Source organism: Vicia villosa, linkage group LG1 (assembly GCF_029867415.1).
Source record: "Vicia villosa cultivar HV-30 ecotype Madison, WI linkage group LG1, Vvil1.0, whole genome shotgun sequence".
NCBI lineage: Eukaryota > Viridiplantae > Streptophyta > Magnoliopsida > Fabales > Fabaceae > Vicia > Vicia villosa.
In genome coordinates, this window is record NC_081180.1 from 13391733 (window position 1) to 13407499 (window position 15767).

The following is a 15767-nucleotide window of genomic DNA, read 5'->3' on the forward strand; positions in this document are numbered from 1 at the left end:
GAAGTGTGTCTTCTAAACTTTTAGATATTCAGGATTAGAAGGAGATGGATATTAGGCCGTTGCTACAGCTCTTGGGACTGGAGAACTGTACAACATCGTTGCGATGATTGAAGTGATATGGGGATATCTCATATCTAGGGAGGACCTAGGTAGAAGGATCATTGGGTAGGGGTTAAGTGAGGGGTTACTTGGGACTAGTTAACTCTAAATTAATACTGCTGATAGTGGACTTCATTCCTGGTTTGGTCTGTCCCCAGAGTAGGTGTAATTTCACCGAACTGGGTTAATAATTTCTGGTGTCTTTTATCTTTCAGTTTGGCACAATTTTGTACATATTCTTTGTTGATTGTTCTTGGCAGATCACATGTCTCGACATCTTTCACGATATATGATTCTGTTACTCCAGAATTCCAAAACATAATTAGAAGGAGGCGGATCAGAATAATAACAAAGCTATGGATCAGGGAAAATATAACAACAAAAGTCATGAGATCGGGACTGATAATGGGTATCTGGATGAGAGCAATCCTGAAAAGTCTGACCTCAACCCGACCACCACCAAAGATCACTCCATTGAAGGATACAAATCTCCTTTCAAAAGCAATACTAATCAAGGCTAATGAATCCTCCCAATGCTAACAGAAGGACCACACAACAAATAAATAAGGAAGAGCACAATGAACATGATATCAAACCCGAGGAGACAAATATTCAAGAGGATTTGGACAAAAATATGAAGGAACCCATCCAGAAGCAACATGATCAAGATCAGAATCGTGATATATCGCAGAATAATAGAGAAGACCTCATGAGTAATATATTCAATAACAAATGGCAGAAAAAAAGGGATACTGATCAATACCCATGATGACCTCAAAAACAAGCACTGGGAAACTTTTTACATCAATCAGAATCAGAAAGTCAACATCAAGACTTATACTCAAACATGCAAAGAAAGGAAAAATTTCAGGGTCAACAGTAGGGTAACCTCTAAAGGCAGAAACACTGATGATGAGAAGAGAAAAGTTATACCTGGAAATAAAACGCACAAGGACATGCAGACCAAAGATGCTTGGTGCCCTCCAGAAAAGGGGTGGATAAAATGCAATAGTGACACTTTCTTGGATCTGGAGGGGAAGTGGGGGTTCGAAACGTTACTTAGAAATGAGAATGATGAAACTCATGTTGCGAGCACGCGCTTCATAAATGAAGACGACAACCTTATGCTCGTAGAAATTGTGGCTCCCCTCAGAGCTATTGAGATTTCTATAGATTTTTGCTTCTGGGATGTTCATTTTTATATGAATAACCTTAATCTCACACGCATAATTGTAGAACCATTAAGATGAAGATGAAGCTTCTCAAGAATTTTAGGGTTTCCCATGTGCGATACAAAAACAACACAGTCGCTCACATATTAGCAAAACATGCGAAAAAGTATAATAACAAAGTGTGGATTGAAGACACTCCGATGTGCATGAAAGCCCAAGGATTGTTAGAGCTAAGGCCCAATTGTTAAGTCTGTTTCTTTTGTTATAAAGAAAAAAACGATAATCTCACACTTTAAAACAAACTTACCTAAAATTAGCGATGGTTTTTTCCATGTGATTCGACCTAGGAATCATTTATAAAGGCAATTTCTCATTCCACCCTTATACATTTTTCAAGACCCTACGTGATATTCTCAAAATTCCCCCTGTTTTTCAGAGATACATCTCCGGACGCACCAAAAATCTATTTTTCTTCAATAAAATTCGGAGATGCATAACCAAAGTCATTTTAAGGGTATGTTCGGAGATGAATCTTCGAACATATCTATTTTTTAATTAAAAAATAGTTCAGAGATGCATCTCCAAACTAGATGGGCATAATATAAGCTCGCGCCAGAACCTTTCCCTCTTCTCATTCTTCATTTTAAGAAAATAAATTTCTCTCTACCTCAATATACCATTTGAAGTTCTCACTCAAGATCAAATTTTGAAGCTACTTTTACTTGTCTCTTACCATTACCAACTCCTTCTACCTACTGCATTCAATATCAGAGCACTTTAATCCCTCATCAACACATTTTTGAGTAAGTTTCTCATTTAGCTTATTTTGATTTTTGATTTATGTATTAGCTCAAATATGATAGTTTTAATGCATTAGATAACTCAAATAGGTTAGTAGTCACGTTTAGAGACTATGTTTATATGATTTGGATTACTATGGATGTGTTTGGATGAGGTTGGGAAGTTGCAGAAGCACTCTCCCATTGAAGTAGACGAAAAAAATTTCGGATATGCATCGGTTGTTTCAGGGAATTGGAGATGCATATCCGAACTCTTTCCTGTGCAATAATTTGATGTTTTTTTCTTCAGGATACAGATGAAAACCAAGGAAGGATGGGACTCATGCGACCCGCCCTAACTGCGTTAACTCGTCGCAAGAGGGCTAGCCAACACTAGCTGGCTACAGTCGTCCCCTTTCTGCCTCACGATAGGGAGGCATCGGTCTTTAGGAGTCGACTTTTACTGGGGTCGAGATCACAGATTCGTGCGACCCATGATGAGGATGAGATAGTTGCACCCTAGGTCCCAGTTGCTGAGGTTGCCCACCCCCCCTCCTTGCTGAGCGTGACTATCTGAAATGTATGAATCATGCAAGTCTTTGTGTATTCGAATACAACATCATCAGTGGCATGCATGTTGCATTTGCTAAGAGATGGCATAGTGAGACGTCGTCTTTCCACCTCCATATTAGTGAGATGACTATTATACTAGATGATATAGCATATCTTATACACCTTCACATCAGAGGAATGTTGCTTGATCATTCTAAGATCAACAGGACTAAGGCTATTGATATGATGGTGACTTTGTTAGGAGATGAATATGATTATGTCTTTGAGCAGTGTAGAAGCACCAGGGGTGCACATGCCAAGTTTTCTTATTTGGAGGAATTGTATGAAAAAAACTCGAATACATCCGAACACTTGGACGTCAATGATTTCTAGGTTGCATACCATAGGATATGTGCCCTAGACATCCACCTAAGCCTGCTCATGAGGAGCTCCTAGAATATCAACAAGCATTAGACGACCATGTTGTTGATGTGTTGTCGCGCAGTCAGAATATTATGCACCTAACACGTCAAGGCATCAAGTCTGGTGTGTTTGTGAGAGGTGGAGATGAAGCGGTCGCCCTATCAGAGTCCATTCTTTGAGGCACGGAGTGTCGTGGCTTACCGTAGACAGAGGAGGAACCATGGTGTTAGAATTGAGAATATACAGTAGAGTATTTTGATTGTATTTTGTTTAATTTTAATCGACTTTGAGAACAATGGTTGTACTAATATATCTGATTTCTATAATATTTGGTTTTATTAAAGCTTTACGTGGTTCTATAATATTCGTTTTTATTAATCGTTGAAACAAATAACAGCATTTTTAATCGAATTGAAATTAGTTTGGATTGAAAACTAATGCTGGAAAAATTACACCGACAAAAAATCGAAAATGCATCTCCAAATTTTTAAGGACAAAAGGTGACTTCGGAGAGACATTTCCAACGTTTTTCTAAGGGTAAATTTGGAGATGCATCTCCAAGTTTTCATATTTTCATAGATGCATCCCATATAGCAAGGGTGGGATGATTAATTACCTTAATAAACATGAATTTCCTGAGAGGCATACTCCAAGATTTGGAAGTGGGCTAGCACGATAACAGATTCAGATTCATCTTTAGAAGATTTCTCATTATGCTCTCACAACTAATTGAACTAGAATACAAGGGCTTTTGCTGAGAGTGGAAGCTATCATATTTGTGGAAATTATAATGAAACCTTGGACCACTTCTTACTGTTTTTCCCTTTCAATATTTGTACATTTGTTGTTATATTATATTGCTGATAAGTTGGCAATAGGTTTGTTAGAGTTGGTGCAGAATGCCCCTACAATACTTCATCAATGTACTTGTACTGTCTTATGTGTTATAGCAATTCAATGAAACAACTTTACTCTTATGAAAAAATAATTGAACTTTCATGTGTATCAATTATTAAAAACGTAATCCCCAAGCTCCTATGATAAGTAAACAATTAAAGGGCTGTGATAGGAGCAGGAGGGACCCATTTGTTAATGGGTGAACAATCACACTCCAACCCACTTTCATTACTATAAGACACCACAAAATTCTTAGGAGTCCAACTTTCTCCTTTGGTTTCTCTTTCTCTCAACATCTTCTTTTGTCTTTCCTCCACACCTTTTTTGGCTTCTTTTGCTTTCTCCCAGTCATTGCTTATAATGGCTTGTGTCAACTCACCCCAGATAAGAGCTGATTCAGTTTGCAACACACCCTAAAGAACATAAGAATCTCAGCTCATTACAATTTACAACATAATTATTAACCCCAGTCGGCCTATTTGTCAAGGCCTGAGACCTGAGAGTGTACGACTCTTAAGGTTTCTCCCACTAGATGCAAAAAATCTCTGTGTTTGACTAGTTCATACAGAACTTTGCTCTGGCTTTAAATAGACTCCCGCTATTAGACAGTGGGAGGTCTCATGACCGAATACCGAGTTTTAAAAAATAAACATAAATATTCTTTGTTTGTTAATTACCTCTGCGTCTTTGACAATAGGAGCTTTGAGCCCTGAAATGACTTCTTTTGCATCATATATCACTTTGACTTTCCCACTGTTTGTATCCTTCACTTTAACAGTCCTAATACATATATGAAATTTCATAAGAAATGTGACTCAAAAACTTGTAGCATAAGTAAAATGAAAGGTATGTGAGGTGATTTTTGGAGGGACTAAACATACCTATCCCATTGACCATCAATTTCATATAGTACATTGAGTGATGAGGAATCAAGGATCTTCCCTTGGACTAACTTACTATTCCCTCCAAGTCCAAGAAAAGAATAGGATGATTTGTAGGATAATTCAGCCACAAGACCTGTCTCTTTGCACAGTATATTAACATTGCCAACCCAACTAACTCCTGGAAACGGAAGAATTCTAATCGAGAGGCGAGGACTGTTCATTTCATACGTTTCCTCGTGATTTCTAAGCTTTAGAACCCTTTTTCCAAGCACTTCAGCTTCGATACTTGTACCTAAAGTAACCGGACGACATTTAAAACATCAAATTTATTCAAAGGATTAAAATCTTATCATGTAATTATTCGTCTTAGATTTTGATTGTTTTGTGATTTTGGAGATACCGCGAAACTTTGGAGCAGGTTGCTGTGACCATATCATTTCAATGTGTTCCTTCTTGTCTGTTGCATGAAGAGCAGATACGGGAGGATTGATGGAAACTTGTTCGAGTAGAACGTTAAGGTTGCCTTTGGAAACATGGTGTGTCTCTCCAAGAATGGGATTATATGGAGCAACACCAAAAGACATAGGGCGCGTGGTAGATATGCTCCATGCTACGACGGATGTGAGCCTTTCCAATGGACTTTGCTCGTTGTTGCATTGGGTCAGCAAGTTTGAATTTGAAGTCGTGCTGTATACTGATTCACCGTAGCATTGAAGTTGTGATTTTGGGAAATAAAATAGAGGTGGAAGCTGCACATAAATACATGCTAAATTACTTACATCATATGATCACCAAAACAAACAAAAAATTGACCTATGCAATACTTCAAGTTGTCGCTGATTAATTTCCAATGCATTACTATTTACTAGACAGACAGTTTATATTTGCAATTCGAAATACTTATGCATTGACATCTCCGAACAAAGGTGTGTCTAGTATCCAACACGTGTCAATCCGTGTCCGTGTTTCCTAAAACTATATTCATGTCTGAATTGACAGTGAGTTTGGCAGAATCACAGTAGGCCATTGTAATTTTGGCCTAAGTCACACTTTAAAGTTTCAATGAAATCACAGTATGACCATAAAACTGTAAATCCTAACATTCACTTGTAAGTTAAAGAGTAGATGTGAAAAACGGAAGTAGTACCTACCTGTAAGTTAGTGAGATCTGCTCCGGGCCGTACATTCTTAAACAAACTTAACAAGCGACGTACAATATTTGGGGCTCTATAACTGTAACTCGGCTCTGAATCGGATTCAATTTGCAATGAGAATGGCTTGGTCAAAACAATTATTGGTTGCTTCTTCCCTTCTGCTGCCTTTACAATGTAACAACCAGCTTAAATTAGTTTTATTAATAGTAATTGTTCTGAGAGTAATTGTTCAGGGCTGTCCACAATGCTCATGACAAAAAGACCCAAGAATGAACCCAAGTTGAAACTTGAAAGGCGCACAACATAGGTAGAATTTTACTCTAACCAGAAGCAAACAATTCCACCTAGCAATCACCCTTCAATCCAATTCAATCAGACGGCTGGCTGCACAATTCTGTCTATCAATCACTGTCCAATTCAATCAGACAGCTGAATGCAGCATGCTGCATGACGCGCAAACAGTTTTAACCGCTCTTGATATATAAAAGAAAAACGCGTCATTTCAAATATTCAAATTCATTCTCACTCCGGTAGATCCACACCCCTCTCCGGCATCAGAAATATTGTTTCACCGCAGTGAGAAACAACTCCACCTCCTCCTCATCTATTTGTAATTCCCAATAGAACAGTAATAGTATATCATAAATAATCCCTCGTCCACCCAAAAGGCCAATAGAATAAGCATAGAACGTGTAATATTCGATTCGATTTTCACGTGAGCCACGAGGAGACGATAAATACTAGTATGTATTTATTATAATGCGTGCTTAGCTAGCATGTCCACATACAGTAGTTAAAAAATATAATAGAAAAGTATCCATTGAAATTATCACTTATTTGGCCGTAACAAAACTAAAACCACCCTAAGTTGCCGCCGGAAACAGCCGCAACCATGAAAACTCATTTGAATCAAGTTCGTAAATTGACACAAAACAAGCATGAGTCAGTGTATTGTTTTCAGGAGCAGACACGTATTAAAAGAGATGAGAAACAGAAAACATACCATATGAGAGCTGAAGAAGAAGAAACAAAGTCCACCGAGAGAAATTGGAGAGAGAGAATGTGAGAAGAGGTGGGTAAGTGATCGCGCCTCTTGACGTACTCTAACTTATTAGCTAGACACTTTACAAAATAATAACAATAATAATGAATACGGTAATCCTCGTCATACTATAAATAATTAATAATTTGTGGATGAAGAGCCACGTACATACGACAACTACAAGCAGCTAGTGTCATGCCATGTGTTCAACACTATCACCGTTTAATTTATTATTACATTAACAGTGAGTGTCAGAGACTTTTACAATTTTGATTCAAGATTAATTACTATCTTAGTTTATGTCCCAATTTTAAAACAATGTTTACAATAAGATTAACGATGTCCGAATAATAGATGTAGTAATTATTTCATGTATTCATTATACTACATGCAGTAAGCAAGTAACTGTTGTTGAATGGGGGTAGCAGATACAAGTAAAAACTTCCCATAAAGAAGCATTTAACAAATCACTAGACAATAATACAACCAAAACTTTATACTTTGAATTCAAGAAACTAGCCTTCACTTCACCCCCTTACACCTATATTTATAATTCAATATCATATATATTATACTATATTTTTGGATGAAAATAACTAGCACCATATCTTAACTTATTCCCCATAACATACAAAGAATTTTACATTACAAGCCTTTTGTTAACAAACAAAACAAGTTCTATCGTTGGAATCCTTTAGCCACAACAGGGATCCTCACTTTATGTCCTCTGCTTCCTTTTAGTATAACCTCTCCAAAACTGTAACTTCCTGTCACAGAGCGAGACGTTAGCGTCACTGTAAACTGACGTGACGCGCCTGCGTTGACAGTCATTGCTGGAGGGTTTACTTCAATGGCAACTGCTGGTTCCATTCTAGCTGTGATCACGTAGGTTTCTTCCTCGGCGACGTTGGTTACGGTGCGGTGGACTTCTTGAGTTCCGACGAGATGGGAGATTGTGATGGATGGAGTGTTTAAATTGGATGGTTTGCCCATAGTACTGTTGCATGGAACATGAGTGTAGTTTCTTATCTCGTGGACGTCGATACCGGGTGTTGTGCATAAGAAGCCAAGATAATCCGCATATCCTGCAAAACGAATAACCAAAATAATGAGATAAAGTACTTATTCTTATTGTTATAGTCTTATAGATGTTCTAAGAACGAGAAAGTGTTTATATATTGAAGAAGAAATGAAACCTGCATCGAAGATAAGGCCAGGATCCAACGCAGCTGTTGGATCAACATGTCCACTCCCGTAATCAAAAGGCGTAGCTTTGACGAATTTAATAGCTTCTGTTTCAGAAGTTTGTTGTGCTAGAAGAGGATTCCCTGCTCTGTCTAGAGTTGTTGATGTTGTCATCAAAGCTGACTTAATCGCGGCAGGGCTCCAATGTGGATGCTTCTGCTTTATAAGAGCAGCAATTCCAGCTATATGTGGTGCAGACATGCTAGTTCCAGATATCATAGCAAATCCCTCGCCTGCACAAGCAAATAATTTCTTAAAATAAATCAACTCCGCAATGTAGGTTGAATGTTTTACGCGATAACTATAAAGAAGTTACAACTTAGTGAAGCTGGTATTACTTACCAACATAATTTGCCTCATCGGTTCCATTTGGACTCCAAGCAGCCCAAATCAATGAACCAGGAGCTAATATATCTGGTTTGAGAAGATCTGCCTCGTTGAAGCTGAAGTCCTTTATATTTGGCCCTCTAGCAGAGAATAATGCCACCTGCGGCGCAGACTTGTGTAGAATAGGCATCAAACCATCACCGATTTTACCTAAACTTTTGAAGCTCTTTACTCGTCCGGTCCAGTCTCTTGGTGTCGAGATATTATAATAGTCTATAAGTTTCTGAAAACAAAGAAAAAACAGATTAAACTTTTGTGATATTCAATCTACCGATGCCTAAATATATCGGTGAGGATGAACCTGAGAGTACCTTTGAATTGCTGATGTCTGAGATGAGAATCCCGGGAAGGCCAACGGGGACAGGATCGAATTTAGCTCCAGGGGAAACATTTTCAACACAGAGAACAAATCCAGCTGCACCAAGGGACTTTGCTGTTTGTGATACTTTCTTGATGGATGAAGTACCTACAACAAAGTTGAAAGAATATCCACAGAGAAGAATGTTCCCCTCTATCAATTTCTTGTTAAAAACTTCTGGTCTCTGGCAATCGGTGGGGCTGTACTTCATGACCGAAGAATCTAGCAGCACATCGTTTGCAGCAACCAATGTGTATGTTCGGTTTAAATGGGTAGAAGCTGTACAACAAGCCATTACGCATGTGTTAGAAACATAAAAATTTGTATTATAATGGGAACTAGCAAACGATATATGAACTGTGAATAGCATATTGGAGGAAACATAGTAGGAAGTTGGAAAACTTACGGGATAACCCGACTCCAGCTAAGATATTTCCATTTCCAAGCGTTAAATGGTTTTTGTATCTACGATCATCAATTGCAGCTGCTACAGTTGCTATCCATGGACTATATGAAACCATTGTCTTGGGGAAAGGACCGCCATTTCCAGCAGCTTGTGCAACAAATACACCAGCTTTCACAGCTCCAAGAAGTGTTGCATCAAACGGGTTCAAAAATGTAGTTTTGGCGGCTGCTGGAGGACTGTTTGGTCCAACTGAAAGACTGAGTATATCCACTCCATCATATACAGCCTGTTGATTGTCAAATTTCAAAAATTAGAATTTTTGAGATTGAATACCAATAGCGAAAACAATGAGATTGCATAAATATATAATATACTTGCATACCTGGTCAATTGCAGCAACTACATCAGCAACAAACCCACCGAAGAGTCTATAGAGTGCCTTGTATACAGCAATCCTGAACATAAATGCACCAAATGTATAATGCAACTGAAAGGTCTGTAGTTCCGAATTGTTTATCAATCGGGGGTATAATTTCTCACCTCGCACGAGGAGCCATGCCGCTTGCTTTCCCGAATTCATGACCATGCATCCTCACAGGAATTCCATTATTTCCTGCTGCAATAGAAGCTGTATGACTGCCAGACGAATGAAAATAGGAAGAATGTTAAAATTTTACCAAATTGGAAAATATAGCTTTAAGCATGAGTTCTTCTTTTAGGAGAGTTTATAGAAATAAGTTGAAAACAGCTTATAGACATGTCATAAGTTGTTTCCATAAGCTTTCTCAAACAATCTCGCAAGTATTTATGTTAGTAGATAAGCTCAAATAAGTCCTACAAACAGACTCTAAGTTCTAAGGACTTGCTCTAACCTGCCATGTCCATCTCCATCTAGAGGAGAAGCGAAATCAACCGAAGGGTTGAATGATCCAGAAGCTATTGCAGCTTGTGCGAAATGTTGTGCTCCAACAATCTTCCCATTGCAAAAGCTCCTTTTAGTATCTGGATCAACTTCACATTTTCCTCTATACCTTGGAACTGGCTCATACGGTTCAGTATTATGAGTTGAAAAACTCGGGTGATGAGGAAAAATCCCCGAATCCACAAATCCAATCACGATATCTTCTCCAGCTCTATCAAATCCACCTCCAGTCGGCCATACCCCAGTTGGAAGCCCCAAAAATTGCGGCGTGTGTGTTGTAAGTCTCTTCACCTTCCAGTCCCTATCAACCGATTTCACTCCAGGAGCACGTCGTAGAGTTTCTGCCTACTAATATAAGAGTACACCATAAGGAAATTAGATTGAAGAAACGTAACATTAATCACACAATACTAAAAATAAAAACATAACTAACAACAGAAGACTTCACCTGTTCCGGCGAAATATGAACAGCAAACCCGTTTATAAGATGTTTATAGCTATAGAGTTTCTTGAATGTCCCTTCCTTAAACAACATCCCAAGAAGCATATCATGTCGTTTCTCCAGATGACGACCGTATGAAGTAACTAATTCACTGGAAACAAGTTCAAAAATAGTATAAAAAGTTAACTTACCACATTTGCCAAAATCCATTTCTTGATACATAATATACTAAAACAGAAAACAACACATTAATTTCATGTACATAAAAGAACTTGAATGATGATTATTACACTATTTTCCTCAATCAGAAAACTCACCTAAATCAACTCAATCATGAATTGAATTAGCTTCTTCAAAAATTAACATGTTCTTATAGTGTCTAAATTTACACATAAGCTAATTAGTACCTGGTAGTATCAATTTTTTCATCAGATTCCACAGCAGTAGCTTCAAACTCATCAATACCACCACTATAACTTATAATAGGCTCACCTTCAACAGTAACTATATAAATCTCACCTTTCACATTAACCAAAAGAGCTGATAAAACAACCAACAACACAAACCCAAACTCCAAAAATCTCATTTTTCAGCAACTGATTACCAAATCCAGTAGCTTCCAAGATCTGTTCCACATCCAAAAAATAGTAATTAACAAAAGCAAAGTGAAAAAACTGAAGCAACCCATTTGAAGAAGTAGCATAAAGTAACAAACTTTACCAATATCATCCACTGGGTTGGATCCAAGTGGCAAGGTGTTTATCACTCAGAAAGCAGAAAAAACAAAAACAGAAAATGAAACTATAAAGCAACACTACTAAAGATGGTGTAAAAGAGAAAAGTGAAAACTCAACTAACAACACATTCACTCACATTACAGTGATCAAAGATCTAACGGTTGTGGTTAAACCAGAAAGCCATGGTAGTGAGTGAAGAACAAATAGTAGAGAGAATGAGAGAGAGAGAGAGAGAGAGAGAAGGGTTTTATTAAGTTAGCATTATGATTGTTGATCTTGAATCTTGATTCAGTGAAATGATTTTTTATTTATTTATTTATCAGTATCACTGTTATATATTGACATTGTTTTTGTTGTACAAGTTTTAATGATTAAATTAGTTGAATTGAATATTAATGTTGTTTTTGAAGAAAATAAATATATTCTTTTTTTTTTTTCATGTTAAACTTTTAAGATTATTTTTTGAGAGTTTGTGATTTTTCTGGTTTGTTTGTTCAGAGAGTTTTTTTTAGCAGTAAAATGAAAAAGGTGGGAAGGGAAACATTTGCGCGCAGGCTGTCGGAGAGAGAGGGATAGTTGAAAGACGAGAATGCCCTTTGAGTTTAATGTCGACAACGCGTTTCCGAAATTTTAGGGAGTGGGGAAAAAGGGAAGAAATTTGTTATGATTAGAATCATTAGTGTTATTATTAATACGAGTAGCTACCTAGTAGAGTAATACTGTTGTTGAAATTTATAACAATATCAGCTTTTTTATATTTTGGATTTTAGTTTGTATGAAGAGTGGGTGTATTGAAATTTATGTTTAAAGGTCTCATAATTAGTACAATTCATTTCATTAAATAACCTAAACACGTTGATAGGCCTAAACTCGTATAGTACGTTCTAAAATAAGTACTCCTAACATAAAGTAGATCAAATAGGGTTATGCTAAATTTTCTCTTAAGCAACTTGTTGAGATATCTCCTATTAAACTTTAGAAACTACAATACCACAAAAAATACACAATACACAACTATCCTTTTAATTTTAACTGTGACACATATAATTTTTAAAATATTTTTGTCATTTAATTTTCTGTAACTTTTTAAATCTTTTGTTTTTTAATCTAACTTTTACATTATAAAATTATATTGTATATATTTTAATTAGGATAATATTGTCATTTAATTTTCTGCAATTTTTCAGTTTTTGTGTTCAAAATAAAACTCTATAAATTATTATTTCTCAATTTATAAATTTAATCGTTATTTTATAATTTTTCATATTATTTTCTATAAATGAGTAATTGAAGAATATTGAAAAATATAATTTATATATAAATAATTGTTTGTTTCTAATCAATTACAATAATTTATTTTCATATATTTATTAAATAAAAATTAATATAATTAACATTTTATCATAAAAATCATTTACGGAACTGATATACAATAAAATTATTTGTAAATTAATATTTTTTTAATATTTTCAAAATAATAAAAGATAACAATTATAGGGTACGTCAACTATATTTAATTTTATCGCTCAATATTTTTTATGATTTTTTTTAGAAAAGAAAATATATCGTTCAAAAGTGACGTTGTAGTGTTGAAACGATAGACAAAATAATTATTTATCATTGATCATAAAAATAATTCAAATATAGAAGAAAACATGAGTAAATATAATGTTGAAGCAAACCCACTATTCTTTGCAGCCGTTTAATCCTTTTCGCTACCAATCACCATGAATCCACCTGTCAACATCCCGTTGGAATGCCCGGGATCTCCTGGGCAACTAAACCCTTGTGAATCTCCTTTGATTCCTAAACCTAAATCAAGAACTTTTTCCTAAATAGTAATTAAAATATGCGATATTCCAATGAGTCAGTTAACGAAATCTTCAATCAAGGGTGACAGAATCCCAATCACCATCCTTGAAGACGAAATCTTCATGGTAGGGTCATCTATCCAAAAGGTGTCACACCCTTAAAATTTGATGACTTATGTCTCAGGCTTTCAAGTACTTGGAAATTTATTGGTAAGTGGGGTCTTATCTCTCTTGGTAAAGATTTTTTTGAATTCTCATTCTCTTCCATTGAGGACCTCGTTATGGTTAGAGCCACACCTTCTTGGAACCATTCCTCGGGTATACTGAAGCTTTTGCATGAACAAGGGATTTTACTTTATGGCTCAATAATAATCAACTACTCGGGTTTGAGTTCGAATTTCCAGTTTATTCCAAGAATATTAGAGACCTAGGATTTGTTTGCTATTGCTAGTAGTATAGGGACTCCAATTTGTATGGACGAAGAAACTAACAGATCAATGTTTGAAAGATCTTATGGTCATTTTTCCTGTATCCTGGTAGAGTTGGACCTCACAAGTAGAATTAGAGAGAACATATTGGTTGAAAGAAGCAACTTTTCCTTCTTTGTGAATGTTGTTTATGAAAATATGCCAGACTTCTGTGATCATTGTAAAATTATTGGCCATAATGTTGGAAATTGTAGAAGAATAAATGGAAATCAAAATAAGCAGGATGGAAAAAAGGTTTTCATAACTAAAGTCATAAATTATGATACTTTGATAGTCCTTGTCTCTTCAACTCCTACCAAAAAAGGTTTCACTCTTCTCTAGTGAAAGGCAAAGATAGTGAAAATAATGTCAAGTCTTCTGCTTTTACCCAAGTTGAAGATTAGGTTGAGAATAGTCAGAAAAATGTGATTAAGAAAACTCTTCAGATATTAGAAAGTGATTCGAGTGAGTCTGATTCTGTCGATGCTACTCAACATCAAATAATGGAGGAAGAAACAGTTATGAATAGAGATTTGGTGATGTGCGATCCCCCAACAACTAGCATTCCCATTGATACAATGATGAAAGATGTGGAGTTCCTAAAATAGTCATGGGCTAACATGGCTAAGTAAGATCATGACAAGGAAAATGAGTTGCATAAAGATGATGAACTTGAGGTCATAGACTCTTCTTTTTCATAAAGTTGTTTTAAGCATCAATAGAAAAAGAACAAGAAACTGGTCGAGCCAAGTGGCACTCATTGTTGTTCCTTTTGGATAGGTTGCGTTATACAAAACAATATACTTTTTTCGAGTTGTATCTGTAAAGAAGTACACATATGGAAACAAATGTCCTAACATGTATCCCTTGTCTGCAGAACAAGATTGCTAGGTTTGTGCGCATTTTTCAGTCACATTATGTTGTATACAAGTCAAGATCCAGATAGAAGATTTATTTTCTTCAACATTATTATGGACTAGTAATTGTATGAAATCTTGCAATATTTGTCAAAATATAAACGAGCTATGCAGGTTCCAATGGGAAACCATAGAAGAGTGCACGTGGGAAAAACGAGGACGAATGCCGAAACACTATAAATCTCGGTGTCTTCTTTCTCTCTTTTACGCCCACTTTTAATTTTCATAGGATATTACATGCTTAGGTTTTCAATTCTTAGTGTAGTTTGCTGTTATTCAATTGGTAGTGATTTATTACTTAAGATTTGGTTTTGTTGGAAACGATCCCTAATCGATATTTAGTGGTGATTTTTTTTATAGTGGTGATCAAAATCAGATAAACTTGTTGAGTTTAGAATTCGTAATATTGAACTGTTGTATAAATACACTACGTGAAGTATACAACTAAATTAATTAAATACCTTGTGTATCATCGTTAGAACATCTTTGATATTTGTGAAGTGATTAAGTTCTTACACGAAAAATTTCTATACAAGTATAATTCTCATATTTTCACTCTAAATCTTTTGCGTGGGCAAACTTTTAAAACCTCCGACAATCCATTTTTGGAAAATCGGTTGAATTTTTGTTTTAAGTCTATTCACCCCTCCAGACTGTTTTCTTACTCCATATTCTCACCCAATAGGTCTCACAAGCGCAATTGTCCAGCAAAACACAACTTCCAAATACAAACGACATATACATCACATGGAAGTTTAATCGGGGGATCTAGTTCTAAGGAGAGCTGGCATCGAGGGCAAGAATTTCTGGGATGGTAAGCTAGTAGAAAATTGGGAAGGGACTTATAGAGTAAAAGAAAGTATCAGTGAGGAGCATATTTCTTGGAATCGCTGAAAGGAGAACAAATACCGAGAACGTGGAATATCGCCAAACTTAAAAGGTATTATAGTTTTAAAAAAATTAATTCTAAAAGCTTTGATAGTATCAACCTCGCCTATATGGAACTAACAAATGTTTTAAATAAAAATCATTCTCTATTATACTCCGCCTGCCTATTTTGTTTGTCTATTTTC

General features: G+C 36.1%; 2 protein-coding genes across 4 annotated transcripts; both read right to left on the minus strand.

The window, feature by feature from the left end:
• Positions 1–4010: 4010 nt before the first annotated feature.
• Positions 4011–7112, minus strand: LOC131628918 (oxysterol-binding protein-related protein 4B-like). 2 transcript variants are annotated; one of them, XM_058899728.1, is made up of 6 exons: positions 6964–7112; positions 5958–6125; positions 5207–5555; positions 4804–5098; positions 4600–4702; positions 4011–4335 (listed from the first exon to the last, which is right to left on the minus strand). In XM_058899728.1, the coding sequence occupies exons 1-6, from the start codon at positions 6964–6966 to the stop codon at positions 4078–4080; spliced, it is 1176 nt and encodes a 391-aa protein (XP_058755711.1). In that variant the 5' UTR covers positions 6967–7112; the 3' UTR covers positions 4011–4077. The 2 variants fall into 2 exon arrangements, with proteins under 2 accessions (XP_058755711.1, XP_058755718.1); XM_058899735.1 differs by lacking the exon at positions 5958–6125 and having other exon boundaries at positions 6964–7088.
• A 319-nt stretch (positions 7113–7431) lies between these two features.
• LOC131628906 (subtilisin-like protease SBT2.5) lies at positions 7432–11790 on the minus strand. 2 transcript variants are annotated; one of them, XM_058899720.1, is made up of 11 exons: positions 11636–11790; positions 11170–11388; positions 10769–10913; positions 10271–10665; positions 9939–10034; positions 9781–9853; positions 9399–9684; positions 8946–9271; positions 8590–8857; positions 8199–8480; positions 7432–8087 (listed from the first exon to the last, which is right to left on the minus strand). In XM_058899720.1, exons 2-11 carry the CDS (start codon positions 11346–11348, stop codon positions 7681–7683), a joined length of 2457 nt encoding a protein of 818 aa, XP_058755703.1. In that variant the 5' UTR covers positions 11349–11388; positions 11636–11790; the 3' UTR covers positions 7432–7680. The 2 variants fall into 2 exon arrangements, with proteins under 2 accessions (XP_058755703.1, XP_058755698.1); XM_058899715.1 differs by having other exon boundaries at positions 11483–11783.
• Between the last annotated feature and the right edge of the window lie 3977 nt (positions 11791–15767).

Bases quoted from the DNA above. Each gene is read 5' to 3' on its own strand.
- LOC131628906 (XM_058899720.1), bottom strand. From the start codon at position 11,348: ATGAGATTTTTGGAGTTTGGGTTTGTGTTGTTGGTTGTTTTATCAGCT. The intron at 9,685-9,780 runs GTATGCAAGTAT...GACAATCAACAG, and splicing joins TAGTTGCTGCAATTGACCAG to GCTGTATATGATGGAGTGGA. The intron at 8,088-8,198 runs GTTTCATTTCTT...TTCGTTTTGCAG, and splicing joins TGGCCTTATCTTCGATGCAG to GATATGCGGATTATCTTGGC.
- LOC131628918 (XM_058899728.1), bottom strand. The intron at 5,556-5,957 runs GTAGGTACTACT...ATTTATGTGCAG, and splicing joins CAGATCTCACTAACTTACAG to CTTCCACCTCTATTTTATTT. The intron at 4,703-4,803 runs GTATGTTTAGTC...TATATGTATTAG, and splicing joins ATTGATGGTCAATGGGATAG to GACTGTTAAAGTGAAGGATA.